Consider the following 23,220-nt stretch of genomic DNA (forward strand, 5'->3'; position numbering starts at 1 on the left):
AAGATGCTGATTAGACACCATGATTAGTGCACAGGTGTGCCTTAGACTGCCCACAATAAAAGGCCACTCTGAAAGGTGCAGTTTTGTTTTATTGGGGGGGGGGGATACCAGTCAGTATCTGGTGTGACCACCATTTGCCTCATGCAGTGCAACACATCTCCTTCGCATCATCCATGAAGAGAACACCTCTCCAACGTGCCAAATGCCAGCGAATGTGAGCATTTGCCCACTCAAGTCAGTTACGACGACGAACTGGAGTCAGGTCGAGACCCCGATGAGGACGACGAGCATGCAGATGAGCTTCCCTGAGACGGTTTCTGACAGTTTGTACAGAAATTCTTTGGTTATGCAAACCGATTGTTTCAGCAGCTGTCCGAGTGGCTGGTCTCAGACAATCTTGGAGGTGAACATGCTGGATGTGGAGGTCCTGGGCTGGTGTGGTTACATGTGGTCTGCGGTTGTGAGGCTGGTTGGATGTACTGCCAAATTCTCTGAAACGACTTTGGAGATGGCTTATGGTAGAGAAATGAACATTCAATACACGAGCAACAGCTCTGGTTGACATTCCTGCTGTCAGCATGCCAATTGCACGCTCCCTCAAATCTTGCGACATCTGTGGCATTGTGCTGTGTGATAAAACTGCACCTTTCAGAGTGGCCTTTTATTGTGGGCAGTCTAAGGCACACCTGTGCACTAATCATGGTGTCTAATCAGCATCTTGATATGGCACACCTGTGAGGTGGGATGGATTATCTCAGCAAAGGAGAAGTGCTCACTATCACAGATTTAGACTGATTTGTGAACAATATTTGAGAGAAATGGTGATATTGTGTATGTGGAAAAAGTTTTAGATCTTTGAGTTCATCTCATACAAAATGGGAGCAAAACCAAAAGTGTTGCGTTTATATTTCTGTTGAGTGTATGTCATTTTGGGCACATACATAATCAATTTATCGAGTTTTGTGGAGATTTTTTCACATCTGATCAGGACCACCAAAACATTAGACCGCCATCTTGAAACGCTCACCCGGAAGTCCCGTTGTTGTATTTTGAGATTCATAATGCGCCACACATTTTGAATGGGCGACAGGTCTTGCTGAAATAAGCAGGGACGTCCCTGAAAAAGACGTTGCTTGGATGGCAGCATGTGTTGCTCCTAAACCTGGATGTACCTTTCAGCATTGTTGGTGCCATCACAGATATGTAAGACACAACGTCCATGATTTCCAAAAACAATTTGTAATGTGGACTCATCAGAACACAGCACACTTTTCCACTTTGCATCTGTCTATTTCAAATGAGCTTGCGCCCAGAGAAGGCGGTGGCATTTCTGGATGTTGTTGATGTATGGCTTTCACTTTGCATGGTAGAGTTTTAACTTGCACTTGTAGATTTAGCGACGAACTGTGTTAACTGACAATGGTTTTCTGAAGTGTTCCTCAGCCCATGTGGTAAAATCCTTTACACAATGATGTTAGTTTTTAATGCAGTGCCACCTGAGGGATCGAAGGTCACGGGCATTCAATGTTGGTTTTTGGCCTTGCTGCTTACGTGTAGAAAGTTCTCTAGATTCTCTGAAACTTCTCATTATATTATGGATTGTAGATGATGTAATCCCTAAATTCCTTGCAACTGAACGTTGACAAACATTGTTCTGACACTGTTGGACTATTTTTTTCCACACAGTTCTTCACAAAGTGGTGATCCTCACCCCATCTTTGCTTGTGAATGGTTGAGCCTTTTGGGGATGCTCCTTTTATACCGTCACCTGTTTCCCATTAACCTGTTCACCTGTGGAATGTTCCAAACATGTGTTCTTTGAGCATTCATCAAGTTTCGCAGTCTTTTGTTGCCACTGTCCCAACTTTTTTGAAATGTGTTGCAGGTATCCATTTCAAAATGTGCAAATATTTGCACAAAAACAAAAATGTCTATCAGTTGGAACATTAAATATCTTATCTTTGTGGTGTATTCAATTGAATATAGGTTGAAGAGGATTTGCAAATCATTGTATTCTGATTTTATTTGCATTTTACACAATGTCCCAACTTCATTGGAATTGGGGTTGTATTTCAATTGGTACTGAGGTTAAAAATTAAAGTACTTCCCATTTTAATTAAACACATAAATTACTGATTGAGCTAGTAGGATTTAAAAAATAAATTGTTTAACCCATTATGCTTAGTTACCACGTTATGTGGCAAAATGGGTCAGTGTCACATCAATGGATTTTTACATTGTTTACCCTCTACTTTCAAAATAGTCAAAATGATTCATTTAAAAATAAATTCCCTTGAATCAATAATTTGCATACTTGGCTACATTTGCTGTTTTTACACCAGAACACTGTAACTTTATCATTAGACAAATAATATGCTTGCTAGCATGGAGTCTGCATTGTAAATAAATAGCACACTGATTAAATTAATTTTGCTTCTTGCTGCATGAAGTGGTAGCACCACTGTTCAAAAATAAATGTGACTTATAGACCATTACAATTTATGCATGTTTCTACTAATACTCTAGACGAGACAGAATACGGACTATATGGTATACCTTTGTAGCTTTAATTGGCAGCACCTCCAGGGTGGTTTGCTTTCTTAATATATTTTACAAAAGTCTCTTTTACTTGCATTAATATGACACTTTAGGGCCACATTAAGGTTTTTTTTTAGACTTCGAGAATAAATTCATATTACAAGAATAAAGTTGTAAGTTTATGAGAAAAAACTGGTAATATTACGAGAATGAAGTCGTAATTTAAAAAAACTGGTAATATTGCGAGAATAAAGTAAAGATATTATGAGAATAAAGTCACAATTTTATGAGAAAAAAACCTCTAATATTACGAGAATAAAGTCACAATATTACAAGAATAAAGTTGTATTTATACGAGAAGCAATAACCCTGCAGACTGCCAGTTCCAGCCATCTCCTCCTCCATGAAAGAGGTGATTTCTGGAGCTACTAATCGCCGGAACTAAAGGCAAAGTCCGTGTGGTTCCTCCTCCGGAATAGACACATTTTCTTGCATATTCTTTTCAATGTTCTGATACTAATGATAAAGTGGTGCAGATGGGCCAAAAGATGAAGTATTTCCTTATTTGTAAAACCAATACTGAAGTACAACTTAACAAAGCGCTCCATAGATCTCATTTTGAGATGGGTTTTTCTCTTGTAAAATTACAACTTTATTCTCATAATGAATTCAAGTTTATTCTGCAATATTATGACTTTATTCTCGTAATATTACTAGTTTTTTTTGTCTAAAATTACAACTTTATTCTCGTAATATTATGACTTTATTCTCATAATATTATGAGTTTTTTCTCATAAAATGCAAACTTTATTTTCGTAATATAATGAGTTTTTTTCTCATAAAATTTATTTTTTTTTTCATATAAAATTACTGCTTTATTTTCATAAAATTCCGACTTTATTCTCAAAGTCTAAAAAAAAAACCTCAATGTGACCCTAAAATGCCGTCGTACATTAATCTTTTCATAACTTTTTTTAAACAGGCACAAACACATTTTAGAATTGCTGGAATGATGCATGATTAATGAAAATGTTTCTGACTCACATTACAGGTGCACGTGACACAGTCATCATCACTGTCCATCCAGGTGCTGCCGTTGGACACGCGTCCATTCTGACCTTCAATCACACAATCTGAAGGAAACACAAAATGGATAAAATGCATCAGTTTTTTTTTTTCCAGGTAATTCCTGTTAAAAGTAAAAATCTGTTAGTAATCTCCCAAAATGATAACCTCCGTACTATCCCTTTATGATGCCTTACTAGGTGCTTGAAGTGGAGGTAAATGGTGGTGGTGGATGTTCAGTGGTGGTAAGTCTTTTTTGATGAAACACCTAAATTAACAAAATGGTCAACGTCTACTGATGAACTCAATAGGTTTATTTATACATGTAATTGGCAGTTATGATGCATGAAAGCAACAAGAAAAATCCAACTATATCTCCTTGAAAATGTTGGACCAGGACTATTGTCCTTCATGTACATCTTTGTATTGTGTGCTACCCTTGTGTAAAGTGTTACCAAAATCCATCTATCGGCTTAGCAGGAGTTAGAGTTCCATATTCTTGGTTACATGGCTTTTTACCAAGTCTGGGAGCTTGAATAGGTGCCACATGTCACCACATCCACCACAGCATAGAACCACCTTGAAGCCTAGTTGGAAACCACCCAGGTGGACAACAGGTCCATCCCTACGTGTCAAAAATAACCATCCATTTACTATAGCCAGGTGAAACACAGCATCCCCTTGGCCTTTTCCAGTGGCTATGGACCTCAAATCTGTTGCACTTGCATGCTGGATCATGCACCAAAAAAAGCGCCACATGGCTAAGATGCTGTAGCTGATACTTCCTAATGATGCAGGTGACCGTCCTCATCTTAGTCTCCCCAAGTACCTGCTCATTTGACACAAAAGCCATTCCAGCAGCACCCAAAGATCATCTGAGGAGACATCATACCAAAGATATCTACGTAACAAGTGAGCCACCAACTCTCACAACCATACAGTAAGCAGGAGGCATCAACATGTTAAAGAGATGGATCTTTGTCCTCTTTTAAATGCATCAATATTGAAAGAGTTGGACAACATACAGGGCAGGTGATGTCCAGGAGCAGAGTTGATGAACTCTGGTGTGGAGTAAATGGCCTCTGGGTTTATCTTACCTTGACATACAGGGCAGCATGAGTCAGGTGGGGTGAACTGTTCATTAAGAGGACACGTAAGCGGCAGGCAGTTCTGGTGTAAGCAGGTCCACGTAAAATCCTACATTGGGGACACAAGGGGATCAATATACTGTAGACTATCTCATATTTTATTATCTGTGCCAACGAGCAGGATTGTGGGTGCTGAGATTTCTGGATAAAATTAAAATTCATTGTTCTGTTTCATAGAAGTCCTTCATTTTCAAGTCAAAGAAGTCTCATAGTGTTTGCCATTTCTAATAGATGTGTTTCTCTTCGAGAACAGCATTGTTGTCACGGTACCATGCACTGGCAGGTAAAACAGGGGTCATCGGTAGCCAGGACCTCGTTACCGATCAGTGTGGCTGTGCAGTTACTGAGAGGCTCTAGAGAAAGTACACACAACACACAGATCACAGATTAAAACACACACTAACACACATAAAATCAGTCCAGCAAATGGATTTGTTGATATACAAATACATGAACTTATAACAGCTGAACTTAAATATTAAATATAAGGTTGTGCAAATGGTCTGAGGATCATTCCATACAAATCCGATGAATACTAGCATGTACATCACTTTTTGTGTGTAGTGTCCAATATTTAAGGGACCAAAAGTAACTGTCACATAAATGTCACTTATATACATGCTGTCCATATTCTAGAGCCTTTTAGGTGGGTAGGGACAGTTCCCATGGGATCAAAAAGCTTTTCAACCTACCATCCCTGGTTCTCAAGACCAGGCACCTAAGTGGTTCTACTCTGTTTTTTTGTTCTTTTTTAATATATTTAGTAAACACTAGAAGAGTTTCACCTTAGATTTGGAATGTGTAATAGAAGATATACCTTACTGAATTTTCATATCAATATGATATACAATGTGACTATGATTTGACACAAACTGCAGCAACAGTGAAAATTAAACATTCTTAAACAAAACAGTAATAATACCACACTCATTCTACACTCATCATAAGGTTGGGATACTGTGCCCTCCAAAGGTACTGGAACACTTGGAATTTCACACATTTTAATTTGTTTATGCCATTTTAAATACTAGAAATACAAAAAAAAAGAAAAGAAAGAATAAAAATTTCTAAAATTATCTCAAACTCAAACTGAAAGCAAATCTCTAAAACTTGATCAAGCCAGTAAATAATAATCAGTTTTATTGCCAGTTTCCTTTTGACAAGTCAGGGGATGGAAACCTGAACATTTCCAAGTCACTGAATATGTCTTGGACTTTATTTACATCAATTATGAAGAAATACAAAAGTTTCTTTCACTAAAACATCAAATCTAGGCTTTCATCTCAAATGTACTTTCTGTCAAATTGTAGCTGAACTTTCAGGTCTTCTTTTTAAGAAAATCCTCCTCTACACCACTTCATCAGGAAGCTGGATTGTATATTTTTAGTTAATTTATCAAGTTGTAGAGATGTGCTTTCAGTTTGAGCTAAGGAAGACAATTTTAGAAAAAAACAGGATAAACAAATTCAAATGTGTGAAATACCAAGTGTTCCAATACTTTTGAGGGCAATTGAAGAACACTGAGGGCCCTGTCCCACTGGCGTTTAGGAGGATTTGCGGATGGAATGCGCACAAAAGTGGCCCACATCCGCCAAACAACCGCAATAACCGTGTTCCTGTATGAGTCGGCCGCCATCCGAACACGTCCGTGATCATCCGCAGAGGCACGCATGTCCGCAGCCAGGATTTTTGAGCGGCTCAAAAATCCTGCTGCGGATGAGATCCACATCACTGCCTGAGCACATACTGAAAACATACGCAGGACATACACAACCAACGCGCCACATATCCCCTGTCATCCGCTGATATCCGCAACCGACGGGTTGGCGCGGCGGACCGGGACAGCGTGCAAAACAGATATGACGCGTGCCCAGCACGGCCACATCACAGTCGCAAATAGTATGTTGCGCATGCAGACAGTGGGCATGGATGAATCGAGTGCATCACGACCGCTGTGCCCCTCATGGGGGTGCCTCCGCGGTCGCCTTCGCTTCTGTTCCCTGTTATATCCGCTTTTCTTCCTCATGTATTCGCTGATCCACCCCGGGACATTTGTCATTTCCGCCCACCTTTGTTGCGGACGCTCAGCTTTTGTCTCCTCATTTCATGCGCAAATCCTCCTAAACGCCAGTGGGACAGGGCCCTTACATCTCATATATAGTGCAGCAGATAAGAGAATATTTAGAGTGAAATCCTGCAAATGGTGATACAAGCATTAAATTTGGCCCAAATAAACCATAGACATTAACGCTTTAAAAAAAACTGATTGGCCACTTAAATTTTCAATAGGCAACCAGGTAGGAGTCAATGGAAGAATTACACAGGGGTCTAAATTTAAAAGATGCTCCAATCATATAGAAAACTACACCACATTATTTGGCTGATCTTAAAGATTCCAAGTTATGAGGTATGAGGTAAAAGCAGCAAGAATGGTGACAAAGGTCAGTTTCAGTTTGTACAGGGGTCAAAAGTTAAAGTTGCTCCATCCAACAGATGTGCACCAGGCTGGGAAGAGTGAATCTACAATAGCCAAGCAGGTTGGTGTGAATAAATCAACTGTGGGAGCAATTGTAAGAAAATGTAAAACATACAAGACCATTGATAATCTCCCTCGATCTGGGGCTCTACGCAAGATGTCATCCCGTGGGGTCAAAATGATGATGAGTGAACAAAAATCTCAGAACTACACGGAGGGACGTGATGAATGACCTGCAGAGAGCTGGAGCCAAAGTAACAAAGGCTGCACACTACGCAGAGAGGGACTCAAATCCTGCAGTGCCAGGCGTGTCCCCGCTTAAGCCAGTATGTGTCCCGGCCGTCTGAAGTTTGCCAGAGAGCATATGGATGATCCAGAAGAGGATTGGGAGAATATAATGTGGTCAGATGAAACCAAAGTAGAACTTTTTGGTAAAAACTCAACTTGTCGTGTTTGGAGGAAGAAGAATTTTGAGTTGCATCCCAAGAACACCATACCTACTGGGTGGAAACATCATGCTTTGGGGCTGTTTTTCTGCAAAGGGGACAGGACGACTGATCCGTGTTAAGGGAAGAAAGAATGTGGCCATGTATCCTGAGATTTTAAGCCAAAACCTCCTTACATCAGTGAGAGCATTGAAGATGCAACGTGGCTGGGTCTTCCAGCATGACAATGATCACAAACCCACCGCTCGGGCAATGAAGGAATGGCTTCGTAAAAAGCATTTCAAGGTCCTGGAGTGGCCAAGCCAGTCTCCAGACCTCAACCACATAGAAAATTTGTTGAGGGAGTTGAAAGTCTGTGCTGCCCAGCAACAGCCCCAAAACATCACTGCACTAGAGGAGATCTGCATGGAGGAATGGGCCAAAATACCACCTACAGTGTGTGCAAACCTGCTGAAGACTTACAGGAAACGTTTGACCTCTGTCATTACCAACACAGATTATGTTACAAAGCATTGAGGTGAACTTTTGTTATTGACCAAATACTTATTTTCCACCATAATTTACAAATAAATTCTTTAAAAATCCTACAATGTGATTTGCTGGATTTTTTGTGTCTCTCGCAGTTGAAGTGTCCCTATGTTGAAACTTACAGACGTCTCTCATCTTTCTAAGGAGGATATATATATATATATATATATATAAGCTTGCTGATGATTCCACAAAACTTGTTTAAACTTTGATTAAAGAATGATAATTTTTAGAACTGAGTATTTGTCCCAGTGAGATATGAGTAAGTGAGGGAAGAAAGTGTCAAAGTAATAAAAGAAAGAAAGAAAATAAATTAAATAGCTAATCATGGCATGCATAGATTAGAAGGGATCAAGCTTACATTATCCAAAGAACAAAAATAAGTAAATGAGAGAATCAGCTCAGTTATTACTTGAAAATGGTAATGTTCTAATAAGGTGTTTATGTGCGGTCTGCATAAGTTGTGAGTGGCAAGATGGCCGCCAGTTTGCTTCAGTGGATTGTACAGAGTGTGTGGGCCAATGAGCTATCCAGTAATAAATACAGATCAGTGAGTTCAAATCTGAAGCAAACATTTTTCTTCTTCTACTAAGGTGGATTAGAACTTTTTGTGGTACACAGCACAAACTACTGGACAGGAGGAACATAGCAGTCAATGTGACTGATGTAAAAATGCAGGTCTTTCAAACCAGACGTGTGGTGCTGTGACATGTCTATCATCTGTGTCCAAACAGATTTCAGGGGAGGCCAGTGAAACCCCAGCCTCCACTCTAGCTCCACCCATGCCAGGAAGTGTTCAACACTGGACATTTCCTGTTTCACTGTGACTGAGAATTCGGCACTTCGTGTTTGAGTGTGATCTTGCCACTGAGTTCCCGAGAGATTCCATGGGATCTCGTCTGTCAATCCACAGGAAGTGTTTGACATTTGAACATCTCCTGTTTTACTGTGGATTTGAATTTTGGCACTTCCTGTTTAGGACGCCCTGTACCATGAGTGAGCTTCGCGCCGCTGCGCGCCGCTTCACTTATATTATATGGACTGCAAAAACAACAAGTATCTTTGTAAAAGTCCAAATCTGTAATGACCTCACTGTTTGTGATTGTACTCACGTGCACAGAAGGGACAACAGGAATCTGGTCCAGAAAAGATGATGTTGTTCTTTGGACAATCTACCAGACTGGGACACTGCTTCCGGTAGCATCTCAGGTGCTGCTCTCCATCCGGCATCATCTGCAATACACACAGTTTGGGATTAAAATGTTAAGATTTAAATTTGAAGAACTTAAATCCTGGATTTAGGTGGATGTATGTCATACCTCACAAGTACAGATTTGACAGGGGTCATTAGCTGGATGGAAGCTGTCTCCTGGTCCGTATACTCTGCCCTCAAATACACAGTCTAATCAAATGCATAGATGCAAGTTTAAATAGAAAACAAAACAAACACAGGAACAAACCAATTATACATTAAACTGAGAAGCATTTGTGCGTGTGTGTGCGCGTGTGTGTTTGCTTCATTACTCCTCTGAGGTGCTTGTGCCAATTTCCACCAGACCTGCTGTGTGCATGTAAGTTGCCCTCCAGGGCTTGTTTTGGCAAAGGCCAAAGCTATTGGGGATTAAAGGTCAAAATTATGACTTTTCATTCCAGTGTCCACCAAACCTGACACATATGTAGGTGGGTTCTGATATTGTCACTAAAGTTAAGGTCACTGAGGTCATAGTAGAGAAGCTTGAATCTTCCGACTGGACTGGGTTGCTTGACGCGAGGACGTTTCGCTTCAAATCGCAGAAGCTTCCTCAGCTAAAATTTTTGTCCAGTCCAGTCGAACATTCAAGCTTCTCTACTATGGAAACCACCTGGACAACTGAGAGCCTACACAGAAACGTCACTGAGGTCAAAATTTAAATTTGTCACTCCGATTTGTTCGTGGGTTCTGGAATTGGCCAGCAAGGTCAAGTTTGTCAAAAGTTAATCACTGGGGTCAAGGTCATGTCTGCCACTGTTTGTCGGTGCCGTCCCGGCAGGTCCTTTTTTTGGTTTCTACTTAACTTGGTATGAAGGTTGAACCTGAAAATGCCCTTAAAAAACTCATTTGGGCAAAAGTCAAGGTCAAGGAATTTTATTTTCAACCTGATATGGACCAAATGTGGCACACACACACACACACACAGGTCAATTTCAGAACTGCCCTGGCAAGATTCAAGAGTTTAATAATTTTGGTGAAGGTCTAAATCACTGGGACCAAATGTCAGATTGCTCGTGGGCATACTGTCTACTACCTACTGTCCCTAATGTTAAAATCTCATCATTACACTGCTTTCATAACTCGGAAAATCCTCAAAATGTTTGCATATTTGATTACCGGCACAGATGGGGCAGCACTCCCCAGGCACGCTGATGGAGTTGATGCAGGGTGAAAGACAGCGCACTTCGGAGCAGGTGGTAACTCCGTCCACACACATACAGGTCATGCAGGGAGTTGAGTCTGCAAACCAGCTGCTGCCTTCTCTGTGCTCCTCTCCGCCGTACATACAACCTGACAACAGTAAACCAGTCTTCAGTCTATTTCAGTTTTCCCTCTTGGTTAAGCTCCTCAGTCATTGACGGTGTTCACCTCTGCAGTGAGGACAGCACGCTCCTGGATCAGTCACTTGATACATGCAGTTTAACTCAGGACACTCGGGAGCCGTACAGCGAACCTCACCAGCCTGGAACACTCAGACAAATTAACACCTACACACACATCAAAGGGTACATTGTGAAGGTAAAGTCACACAGGGTGAGGAGTCACACCTGACAGGTGCACGTGGAGCAGGGGTTTGACGTTAACGTCCATGTCTGCCCGTCATTGTACTCTTGTCCATCCAACACGCAGTCTATGAGCAAAGAAAGCAAGAAGTTCCGGAAGTGATGGATGGAAGAACAAAAAGATTTTATGATATGATTTTTGCATTACCACTACCTAAAACAGGATGTTTTTGCACGCATATCTTTACTGGCTCCAACAAACATGACTCAAAACTGTGCACAAACATTTTGTATATCGACTACTGTAAGCAACAATTTTGTCATTGTGTCCTACAGTAGCCTGTATTCAAGGTTCTTCAAATGGAACAATATCTCCAGCTGGTGGACATTTACCATTAATGCAGGTACAATAGAATTTTACCAGGAACTCCAATGGAGTATAATTTACTCTACATTTGCTCCCATTTCAAATGGAGTCATATCAACTCGTTTTATAGAGCTGCTAGACATCACTGCGTCAGGGAGAAAAGGCTGTTCCAGTGCATGAACAATTGCTATGCGTGGATCTCTGAGCCAACATGACTCTTAATTGGAGTAAATGGGTATAGAAAATGGATGGATTATATACTGGACATGGAAGATAGGGCACTAGATCCAGCAGGGACATCATTCTGTGAGTATGCTGTAGGGTTAATTATTGTTTTTATTTATTATGATTTTATTATTTTATTTTGCCATTATTGGGAACAGTGGGGGATTTCCAGTCTATTTACATGGATAATAAGAGCTGAATGTTTTGTGTGCAAACATGTCATTTGTCTTTAGCTGCGAGTGAATTGTTAACCCCCAAAACATGAATCAGCTGCAAATTATGAATTATCTGCAAACCGTGAATTGCAAAACATGAATACTGAAAAAATATCTCCCGAGATATGAACACACATCTCGCAAAATGTGAATTTTTTCACGATTTAGTATATCGTATGTGCTTGGCTGAGAAGCCAATGGTGTGAGGCTATAACATCTGTGGGATTATGACTGCATGCTTCTCACGTTCATTGCACCACGGGGCTTCGCGCCATCCTTCGACTCGTGCGTATGTTAAGGCACCTTGCCACTTGCACAAATTTGATCCCTGCACTGCTGCGACGTTCGCTGTGCCAATGCGTCCCGCTTGACCCCACAATATATAAAATAATCATTTTTTTAGCCGATGGCGCATTTGCTCTCAGAACTTGGCTGATGATATCACTCTCTCATCACTCCCAGAATCACAGAGAAATCATTGACAGCTGCAGGTTTTGTGTGCATCGTGCAGTGGAGAATGCATTTGGAATCTTGTCTCAAAGGTCATTTTTTAATAACATATATAGTAATGGATTGGTACAACAGTTGTATTTTCATTCATTCTTATGAGTTAGATAATGTATCTGTAAAGTTGTTTATTATTATATTTAATTCCTTATTATATAAGGTATATATTAAGGTATTACAATTCCTTATTATATAAGGTAATTATTATAAATAATTACCTTTTAGACAAGATTCCAAATCCGTTCCCCACCACATGATGAGTGCGAGACAACCTGCAGCTGTAGATAATTTCTCTGTGATTCTGTGAGTGATGTGGTTTCATTCAGCCAAGTTCTACAAAGTGATTATTTTACAAAGCGTGGCATCAAGCGGGACAAAGTGGGATGCATTGGTACGGCGAGTTACACAGCAGTGCGGGGATCAAATTTGTGCGTGTCAGGGTGCCTTTACTGTCTGACAGGTGTACCGCACCAGTCAAACTCCCCACTTGCCACTGTCCCTGGAGTGGGTTATGCCCAGTGGGGCTGGGCACTTGACACCGGAAGCGAGAGCCCACTCGAGGCTCACCTCCCTGCCTCACCGGGTGTAGTGACAACCCCCGCTCCCCCCAAAAAAATATATATATATATTTTGTGGAGACAAGGTTTGCGATCATGATTTCCTGAAGTAATTAATCCTTAAACTGAAATCCATAAACTGCTTAAACTGAAACAAAATATATATCATGAATGATATTCATGTTTTGCGACTTATGTTTTATGAGACCTGCGCTCACGTTTTGTGGGATATTTTGTTCACGATCTGCAGCAAAATTCTTAACGATTCGCAGATATTCATGGTTTGCATAAATTTTCATTAATGGTTTGCGGATAATTCATGATTTGCAGCAGATTCACATTTTGGGTGTCAACAGGCCACTTCACTGAGATACCAACTGCGACACTGTCGCTCGTTCAGCTGTTTGGTCGCTAATTTGCATCTCCAACTGCTCTCCAACAGTCGCGCCCAAGGAGATAAGACCCTCAGTGAAGAACCAGTCCTACTGACTATTCAGAGCTGGGTGGCAAAATTGTAATTCCTGCAGGGTGTATTAGGATTAAACAGACATTTCTGAATTCCAAACTGAAATGAGGATGTAGCAACATACATGTTTTCACTTGTCATTCATGTTAACAGTTTAGCTGTACCTGTGCACTGAGGGCAGCACTGTCCAGGTTTGGTAACTGGCCGCGCACAGGATGCAGGAGGACAGATACGAGGTACACACGTGACGGTGCCTCTGACACAGGTGCAGCGCTGACAGGAGTTGGATGAAGGTGTGAACGTGTGACTGTGAGAGTGGACAGCACCATCATACAGGCAGGAGTCACACACGGGGCAGCAGGTATCTGAAGGAACCGCATGGGAGCACTGGACAGGACAAGGTCTTTTGTGACAGTTTACCACTTCATTCTGATCAGAGGAGACAAATTGGAACAAGAGAAACACAGGAGAAATACATTTATTGAGAAAATATATATAATTAAAAACCATTACTGGTTTACTTTTCATGGATGCCAGACTGACCAGACAGGAGCAAGATGAGCAGAGGTCAGCGGGCGAGGTGAAGGTGGAGCCAGATTGATACTCTTTTCCATGATGCAGACAAATCCCTGTGCAGACGGGACAGCACTCCCCTGGTGGAGTCACCGGACGCACACATGCAACGTTTGGACAGGACATATGCAAACACACGACGCCGCCATTCTAGACACACAAAAAGACACACAGACGCTTACAGTAGAAACAAAGGTCGGTCTAGTTGTTCTACGGGGAATGGGTGGGGGTGGAAAACATGCAGATGAATGACATCTGTGAATACATGACAGAGTTGAGGTTTAGCACTTTCAGAATTGGCATCGTCCCCATCAGTCATGACTGATTTGACTTTGTCTCTTTTTATCACAAGCACTTCTCATAATTTACAGTAGCAGTTCCCAGCCGACCCTTTGATCACATCTCACGTCGGTCATGGATTATGGAGACATCATCTACAGACAAGCCACTGGCTCCACGATTCTCCACTGAGACCCCTCGATTCTGTTTATCACTGTCCGGAGATTTATTACTGAACGCCGTTATGCTTTGCACTTGAATGACTTGTTGTGCTTTCGTGTACCTCGTGTTCGCACTGAAACGGGAAAGAAAGCTTTTAGTGTTTCTGCTCCCTCTGACTGGAATCCTCCAATCTGAACTGAAACGGTCTGGGTTGATTTCTCTGAATGCTTTCTGCTCTATCTTACGTAAAAGACTGTGAATGGAAATCTTCTGAACAGCGCCTGTTTTTTTTTTTTTTTTTAATTGTTTTAACATATATTCTTACTGGGCAGCACGGTGGCTTAGTGGTTAGCACTGTTGCCTCACATTGAGAAGGTCGTGGGTTCAATTCCCTTGGCCTTTCTGTGTGGAGTTTGCATGTTCTCCCCGTGTTTGCGTGGGTTTCCTCCGGGTGCTCCGGTTTCCTCCCACATCCAAAGACATGCGGGTTAGGTGGATTGGAATCTTTAAAATTGTCCGTAGGTGTGTGTGTGTGTGTCTGTGTTTGTTTGTCTATTTGTGGCCCTGCAACAGACTGGCGTCCTGTCCTGGGTGTACCCCGCCTCGCGCTCTATGACTGCTGGGATAGGCTCCAGCCCCCCGTGACCCTTAATTGGACTAAGCGGTAGAAGATGTATGTACGTATGTTCTTACTATGACCAAACTGACTGTTTTATCTGTAAATTGCTTGTATTTTATTGATTTTAACATTATCTTGATGTTGTGAACTTATTTCTTCTGACATGTGCTGCTGCCTTTCTTGGCCAGATCACCCTTGCAAAAGAGGTTTTGATCTCAGTGGGCTTTTATCTGGTTAAATGAAGGTTAATAATAATAATAATTACTACTGACAGTTATTCAGCACATCACTGCATTCTCCATTAAAACGTGGGGTGGACTTTAATAGAAACAGAATGTGATGTTTTTGTTAAAATGTTCTTTCCAGCCTTTGACTTCACCAACAAAATATTTTACAAAGAAGTTGAGAACTTTTTAAAAGCTCATCATTGCTGTAGTTCTCTAAGACAAAAAACATGAATGACTGTAAACATGTCTTGAGTACAGTCAGAGTCATCTGGAATACCGCTAACTTTTTAGAGACTTAAAAACCGTTTTTCACTCCTATGATCCTGTGTGAATGACTGCGACTGCAAAATCTTACAAGCAAGAAAGTTATGACTGACGCACCCATAATCTATAAAGGTGTTTTTTTTTTACATCAAGCAGTTCAGAGCTCACTTTTTATTTTAATTTATAGTATAGTGAGATTACTGTATATACAGTATGTGCAGCATACCAGACACGAGCAGAGTTGACAATGGTCTGTTGGGTGTGGGAATCGTTCTCCACTGAAACAGTCTCGTCCATGAAAGCGGCATCCGTCACAAACTTCACATGCACAGCCTTCCAGAGCTGGGTGTGTGCATGTCACAGCGGGGCAATGTCGGCGGACACACACCACCTCACCTTTCTTCAAAAAAAAACAAAACAAAACAAAAAAATATATATATACCATGGTCAGTGAGAATTCCATGTCTAACTGGCGAGCATTATTTTCGTATATACGCACAGGTAGTTCGGCGAGTTAAGTCACTTCAATCAATCAATCAATCAACTTTTTTCTTACATAGAGCCAAATCACAACAAACAGTTGCCCCAAGGCGCTCCATATTGTAAGGCAAGGCCATACAATAATTATGAAAAACCCCAACGGTCAAAACGACCCCCTATGAGCAAGCACTTGGCCACAGTGGGAAGGAAAAACTCCCTTTTAACAGGAAGAAACCTCCAGCAGAACCAGGCTCAGGGAGGGGCAGTCTTCTGCTGAGACTGGTTGGGGCTGAGGGAAAGAACCAGGAAAAAGACATGCCGAGAAGGGGGGCAGAGATCGATCACTAATGATTAAATGCAGAGTGATGCATACGGAGCAAAAAGAGAAAGAAACAGTGCATCATGGGAACCCCCCCACAGTCTACGTCTAAAGCAACATAACCAAGGGATGGTCCAGGGTCACCCGATCCAGCCCTAACTATAAGCCTTAGCGAAAAGGAAAGTTTTAAGCCTAATCTTAAAAGTAGAGAGGGTATCTGTCTCCCTGATCTGAATTGGGAGCTGGTTCCACAGGAGAGGAGCCTGAAAGCTGAAGGCTCTGCCTCCCATTCTACTCTTACAAACCCTAGGAACTACAAGTAAGCCCGCAGTCTGAGAGCGAAGCGCTCTAATGGGGTAATATGGTACTACGAGGTCCCTAAGATAAGATGGGACCTGATTATTCAAAACCTTATAAGTAAGAAGAAGAATTTTAAATTCTATTCTAGAATTAACAGGAAGCCAATGAAGAGAGGCCAACACGGGTGAGATATGCTCTCTCCTGCTAGTCCCCGTCAGTACTCTAGCTGCAGCATTCTGAACCAACTGAAGGCTTTTTAGGGAAGTTTTAGGACAACCTGATAATAATGAATTACAATAGTCCAGCCTAGAGGAAATAAATGCATGAATTAGTTTTTCAGCATCACTCTGAGACAAGACCTTTCTGATTTTAGAGATATTGCGTAAATGCAAAAAGGCAGTCCTACATATTTGTTTAATATGCGCTTTGAATGACATATCCTGATCAAAAATGACTCCAAGATTTCTCACAGTATTACTAGAGATCAGGGAAATGCCATCCAGAGTAACGATCTGGTTAGACACCATGCTTCTAAGATTTGTGGGGCCAAGTACAATAACTTCAGTTTTATCTGAGTTTAAAAGCAGGAAATTAGAGGTCATCCATGTCTTTATGTCTGTAAGACAGTCCTGCAGTTTAGCTAATTGGTGTGTATCCTCTGGCTTCATGGATAGATAAAGCTGGGTATCATCTGCGTAACAATGAAAATTTAAGCAATACCGTCTAATAATACTGCCTAAGGGAAGCATGTATAAAGTGAATAAAATTGGTCCTAGCACAGAACCTTGTGGAACTCCATAATTAACTTTAGTCTGTGAAGAAGATTCCCCATTTACATGAACAAACTGTAATCTATTAGACAAATATGATTCAAACCACTGCAGCACAGTGCCTTTAATACCTATGACTTGTTATAATCACTCCGCTCTGGTCGTCACCACAGCAATGCGCAAATCAGTTGGCGCAGATCAGCTGTGTTTTGACAGGTGAATGACAGAACCGCGATAAAACATGGATTTCCAAGTGAATTTTAATATTTTTGGCCAAAATAAAACATTTGAGGAATGGAAAGAGGAGGAGAGCAAACGAGAAGAACAGCAAAAGCAACGGTGTAAAGATTTAACATCGGACCAACTGGACAAGACTGAAGATGGAAAAGAAGAAGAGAACGGTTTTATCCTTGCGGGATGCTGGAGCGCTCCGCATCAAAACAGCGAGCATAGTTTCTGGACCTGTTGCCAGTTGGCCGCAGCTCCACAAAGCAGAGAGGGGGATGGTGTGAGTGGCCCGCTGCAGCGCATTGGAAGCAAAATATCTTGAGACTTGCATAAAATAGTCTCAAATACTTATGCATTTTTATCAAGTTCTGTTAACTTAAATATTTATGTGTTAGCTCATTGTGTGGGACCATGGTATAAGTGGACTAAACAACTCAAAGCCATGCACTTCACGAAGTAACACCACTCCGCTTCACGTCGTGTTGTTTTAGACTCCGCGTCGTGCATTCAAACCGTATAATGCACGACTTCTCGTTGTTTAATCCTTACATATATATAAATTTTCTATAAAAAATATTTTCAACAATTTTCAATTTTCCAATTCAGCTACTGGTCCAGTAATAGATATCTGTGGTTTTGGTTGGCTTGTTACACTCCATTGCATATACAAGTATTACCAAATGCGGAAATAAAAATGAAAGGCTTTTTTGGGGTGGGGTGGATGAAAACACTATATTTTTAATGTTATCTGTCTTTCTGTGGAGTTATGACAAATGTGTCCCCTTGTATCTATGGTGCAGCAAAAATGGCTGGGAACATTGCTGCCGGTGATTACACCTGAATAACTTGCGTGGATGGGCGTCTAGCCTGACTACGTCCCCCAAAAAGGCTGGTACCAACCACCAAAAAAAACAAGATTTGAATGATAAGAATGTGCTAGGTCTTCAACAATGAGAGAAATGAATAAACATGACCTCAAACTGAAAGACCATAGAATTTAATAAACAGGAAATTGCCTTCATGCACTCTTGAATAAACATAAGGAATATCCTTCATACTACTTGGCACTCTGCTTGTTTGCAGTTTGTGGGGGAGCTGGATCCACAACAGAGGAGGATGGCTAGGCTATGGTAAGGCTAACTGTATAATTGTTTAAAAGATATATAGGTGTTTTTTAAAGTTTATTTACATTTAGTGAGGTAAATTTGCATGTTGAGCTCCACATTGATGTTTTCATCTGTTCAGGGCAACAAGAAGCAGGTTACTCTTGAATTCTTTATGCCTCGTACAATAACGTTAATTAGCTCATTAGTTTCTTCTTAATACCGTGTTGTTTGTGTAATAATAAATAATGTGAAAATTAATTTTCCTTCTTGCTCTATGAAGCAGTAGCACCATGTTTAAAAAATAAATGCTGCTTGTAGACTGATGCAACTTATATGTGTCTTTTCCTCTTCTTTATGCATTTTTTGGACAGGTGCGACTAATACTCTGGTGTGATATATTAAAACAAGGTCATGACAAATAATTAGCTGATTAGTATCCACATGGCTCACCTCTCTAACACTACTTTGCAGTGGAGATGTGTTTTTCAGACAATTATGTTGTTATTTGATGATTCATTCATTCATCCTGAAAGATAATTAATCATTCTGCTCATCCAAGACTCCCCTATCCTTGGCTAAGTCCTGTAACTTTTCCTGGGGGATCCCCAGGCGCTCACAATTTATCTGCCAAATATAATCCCTCCAGCATGTCATGGGTCTTCCATGGGGCCATCTCCCGGTTGGATGTGGCTGAAAGACGCCCAAACCACTTTAGCTGGCTTCTTTCAATGCGAGGAAGCAACAACACTACTTCAAATCCCTCACAGATATTCACGTTTGTCACGTTATCCCTTACAAAATGACAAAATGAAATTATTTCATGATGTCTTTGTAAATAATCATAATGTTACTCTTACCATTAGATTACAAATGTTTATACAGGACTGACATCACAAGAGATATCCTGGCAAATGTGTTTTTGAAATTAATTTTTGACCAGCTTGACCTTGATATTTGACTGATCTGCTCCATAATCATCTGGCGACACTCACCTCATGCTCATAAATTATAATACCCTGCACTACTACAGCTGCTTTTCTCACACGTACTGAGCATGTGCAGTCCTGGCACCTGTCCTCTCTTCCTGGAAGGACCTGTCCGTCAGCAAAAGTCATACCTTCAAAGAGACACCCTACAGACACAAAGACATACATTCATAATTTTCATGTTCCGCTTAGAGTATTGGGCATGGGCTGTGCTGTTTGAGGAACCGGCATACCGTGACATACAGGACAGTCGCATGTGTCGGTGACTGGGTGAGGACAGACTGCTACCTCACACTGTTTCTGCACACATCGCACAGAGCCACTCTGTCAGGAACAAAATAAGACACAATGTCCGAAGATATTAATAAACCCAATACCAGGTGACACTAATACCAGTGCTGCTGCTGCCACTTAAGAATCAAAGACTGAATGTAAAAGTTATTATAAATATAGATGTGTTTGCAGAAGTGGACCTGGCAACACGTCCATAACAGGCAAAGGAGAAACAGTTCATGTTTGACCTAAGTCACAACATTTTATTTCTCCATGTTTTTATATGGTTTTCAAATGGAGAGATGTCAGGATTGAAAGCACTGATATGTTCGTGTCAATACTCTTGTGTGTGTTGATAATGTCTGAGTTGATGCTACCTGGCAGATACACTGAGAGCAGAGGTTACCAGGGTCAGGGAGAGACTGCCCATTGGCGAGGACGACACCGTCATAAAAACAACCTGTCAAATAAACGTATACTTTCATTGGAAATATGGGAATGATCAACAACAACAACAACAAAAAGATGAAATAAAAAATAACATATTACAAAAAAGAACATGGGCAGCAATTTTAAACAGGTGTTTACATACGTGCACATTCTCCGCAGCACTGTCCGGGCTCTTTGTAAGGGTGACTGCAATCCTCATAACAGGGTTCTTTGGTGCAGGTGACATCTCCACCGTAACAGTAACATACGGTACAGGGGTCATTGTCGTCACGGAACTCTGATCCGTCAAGATGTTCTTCACTGAGAAACAGGCAGCCTTTAAAAAAAAGAGAGAGAGCACGGAGTACTAGGGGAGCAAGGACCACCTCCTTTGCGTCCACCCCACTAAACCAACCTTTTCTAAACCCCCAAGATGATTGGGTGGTGGATGCAGTGATGCATGGCACCAGCACATACTGCCAGACCTAATTAGACTCCTATTGCAAACCAAGTACGCGCACTGCATGTGCTGACAGACAGAAGAGCCCCCGCGCAGTCCTAATGTGTGGGTTGTCTCCACTCACTGTTTCGAACACTCACCAGCACAGGACGAGCAGCACTCTCTCTGGATGGGATGGTTACAGTTGGAGGTCGGACAGCGCTTCTTCTCACACTGTACCGAGCCCTCGTGGCACGTACAGACCGTACACGGGTCTGACGTGTTGTCCCACGTCTCCCCGTTAGCTCGCTCTCGGCCCTCAATCAAACAGCCTGCAGAGAGAGTGAATTAGTCACAACTGCCAAAGACTAGATGCACGTTCTCCTGATAAGCAGCTGAGCATGTGCATCAAAGCAGTTCACGACTGTTGTGCTTGTTCTAAAGTAACTGGGTCCTGTCAAGTTGTACCTTCACATGTCCGGCAGCAGTGCTGCATGATTGGGTGAGAACATGCAGGAAAGGGGCAGGGTTTGCGCTGACAGTGAACAGTACCATTGGCGCACACACATGAACGGCAGTCATCTGCCGGGTCGTAGAAATGCTCTGTATGTCTGAAATGTCGGTGATCATACACACAGTCCGATGGGGGCTCTGGAAGGAAAAAGACAGCATCATCTGTAATGTTCTACATACAGTATGCCATCATCAGCAAAGAATCGAAAGTCGTGTGCTTAATATGAAACACTGTAAAGGAAAATTCTGTTGGCAGCTGTGGTTGCCAGAATAATTCTGTAAAAAATACAGTAAAAATAAAAGCAAATAGCAAAATAGCAAACAGCAAATTTTCAGAAATTTACAGAAAATTTTATGGTATATAACTGTTGTCATTTGCCAAAAAATAATAAAAGGAGAAGGGGGTAAAGCCAAAATTGAACTGTGGATAGTGTATTTTTTTCATGTCTTGTCACATTTATGACTTAAGCCTGGTTCACACAACAGGATTTTAAAATTATCTGTAGGTTTCCAAAACCTGAGAGACAACACGTGAAGATAAAAAATCATGGATCTAACAGATTTGGTCGTACAGTGTGTGGTGTTCAGCCACACGGTAAGGACAACAACACCACACACGAACAGATTTCACACACGAACATTTACAGTTCAGACAGGAAATCTCACAAAATCTCTCAAGATTAAACGTGACTTCAGAGTAAACAAACGGAGGTACTTTGTGGACTATTTAAAACAGAGGGAAAAATGATACAAAAAGAAAAAGGTGTTCTTTAAAGGAGTGGAGACAGCACGACCACCGGACTTTCTGGTAAGTAGAACAGCTGTTTTGATTTTATTTTCCGCTCCGTACGTCCGTCAGCTCGCTTTCTGATTGGCTGCACGTCGCATTCCGCAGGCTGCATGCTCGTTTGTGGTCGGAGGACACCACACACGCCGCGATATCGGGCCAAAAAAATCCAACATGTTGAATATCCCCGATTTGCGATCAGAGCGTTCCTGACGCCCTTCCGAGCAGATCAGAGCACTCTGAACACACCACACACGACAGGAATATCTGATAAGATTATCTTTAGTCTCATCACAATTGTCGGGGCGTCCTTAAGATTGTCGGAAGGGGAAGATCGGGTCCGATATCGGCCTAATTATCCTGCCGTGTGAACCCGGCCTTAGTCTGTAAATGTAACTAACAGTAGAATCCATTTGATCTTCTATAGAGCCTACTCAATTCTAAACACAGATGATTTTTCAGAACTCCTCATATTAACATAGTTTGTGCAAATACAGTAAAAATATATTAATATGACAATATGATATACAATTCATTATATTTTCTGTCATGATTTTGGCCTGACCAGGGCATTGAGCCCATTTTTCCCCTTTCTATTAGTTGCTTATTTTCATCCTGGTTTATTCTCTGTTCTAGTTTTGCTGTGTTACTTTTTGTTACTTTTGATACTTGAGACTTTGTCCAGTTTCGTTCTAGTTTTGTTCTGCCAGATTGTGTTTGCTTTATTGATCATTGTTTATCACTTGTTTATTTTGCTTTTCTCATTTCTGTTATCAGTTGTGCTTTATGTCGGGTTTTGCTTTCTGTTTTCATGTTGTTTGTTTTTCTTATAGCTTGTTTACCACCTTGCTTTCCTAGTATAGATTTGCTTAAGTATTTATGTTCCGTTTTCAGTTCTCATGTTCATGCCCAATTCTTGGTTATGTTATTCTGCCCTCAGTTTTTATTTTATTTTTGTTTATAGTTCTCAGTTTCCCTCACCCCCCTCTGAGTTTCTTCCCACTCCACAGCACTGCACCTGCTATTAACTTTGTCTCACACTTTGGCTCTGTGTCTTTCACTCTCACTCTTGGCACCTGCTCACACATCTTTGTATCCTACATCACTTCACTTTGGGCACTCTCTTCCTCTTCATCTTGGACAGTGTTTAATCTTCGTTCACTAGCCACACCCC

The 23,220-nt window shown here is 41.3% G+C and overlaps 1 protein-coding gene across 3 annotated transcripts in view; it reads right to left on the minus strand.

Annotated features, from left to right (window-relative positions):
- The window catches only part of kcp (kielin cysteine rich BMP regulator), a 100,558-nt gene that overhangs the window by 11,905 nt on the left and 65,433 nt on the right, over positions 1–23,220 (minus strand). For all 3 annotated transcript variants that reach the window (XM_034176612.1, XM_034176609.1, XM_034176610.1), the window contains 17 exons: positions 21,215–21,397; positions 20,908–21,078; positions 20,471–20,644; positions 20,256–20,338; positions 19,839–19,929; positions 19,669–19,751; positions 15,643–15,816; positions 13,836–14,015; positions 13,457–13,721; positions 11,001–11,083; positions 10,822–10,915; positions 10,570–10,743; positions 9,521–9,603; positions 9,314–9,434; positions 5,022–5,104; positions 4,701–4,800; positions 3,583–3,671 (listed from right to left, as the gene is read on the minus strand). In XM_034176612.1, coding sequence (XP_034032503.1) covers positions 3,583–3,671; positions 4,701–4,800; positions 5,022–5,104; positions 9,314–9,434; positions 9,521–9,603; positions 10,570–10,743; positions 10,822–10,915; positions 11,001–11,083; positions 13,457–13,721; positions 13,836–14,015; positions 15,643–15,816; positions 19,669–19,751; positions 19,839–19,929; positions 20,256–20,338; positions 20,471–20,644; positions 20,908–21,078; positions 21,215–21,397 — 2,231 coding nt within the window. The remainder of the gene's footprint in view (positions 1–3,582; positions 3,672–4,700; positions 4,801–5,021; positions 5,105–9,313; positions 9,435–9,520; positions 9,604–10,569; positions 10,744–10,821; positions 10,916–11,000; positions 11,084–13,456; positions 13,722–13,835; positions 14,016–15,642; positions 15,817–19,668; positions 19,752–19,838; positions 19,930–20,255; positions 20,339–20,470; positions 20,645–20,907; positions 21,079–21,214; positions 21,398–23,220) is intronic.

Source organism: Thalassophryne amazonica, chromosome 8, assembly GCF_902500255.1.
Source record: "Thalassophryne amazonica chromosome 8, fThaAma1.1, whole genome shotgun sequence".
NCBI lineage: Eukaryota > Metazoa > Chordata > Actinopteri > Batrachoidiformes > Batrachoididae > Thalassophryne > Thalassophryne amazonica.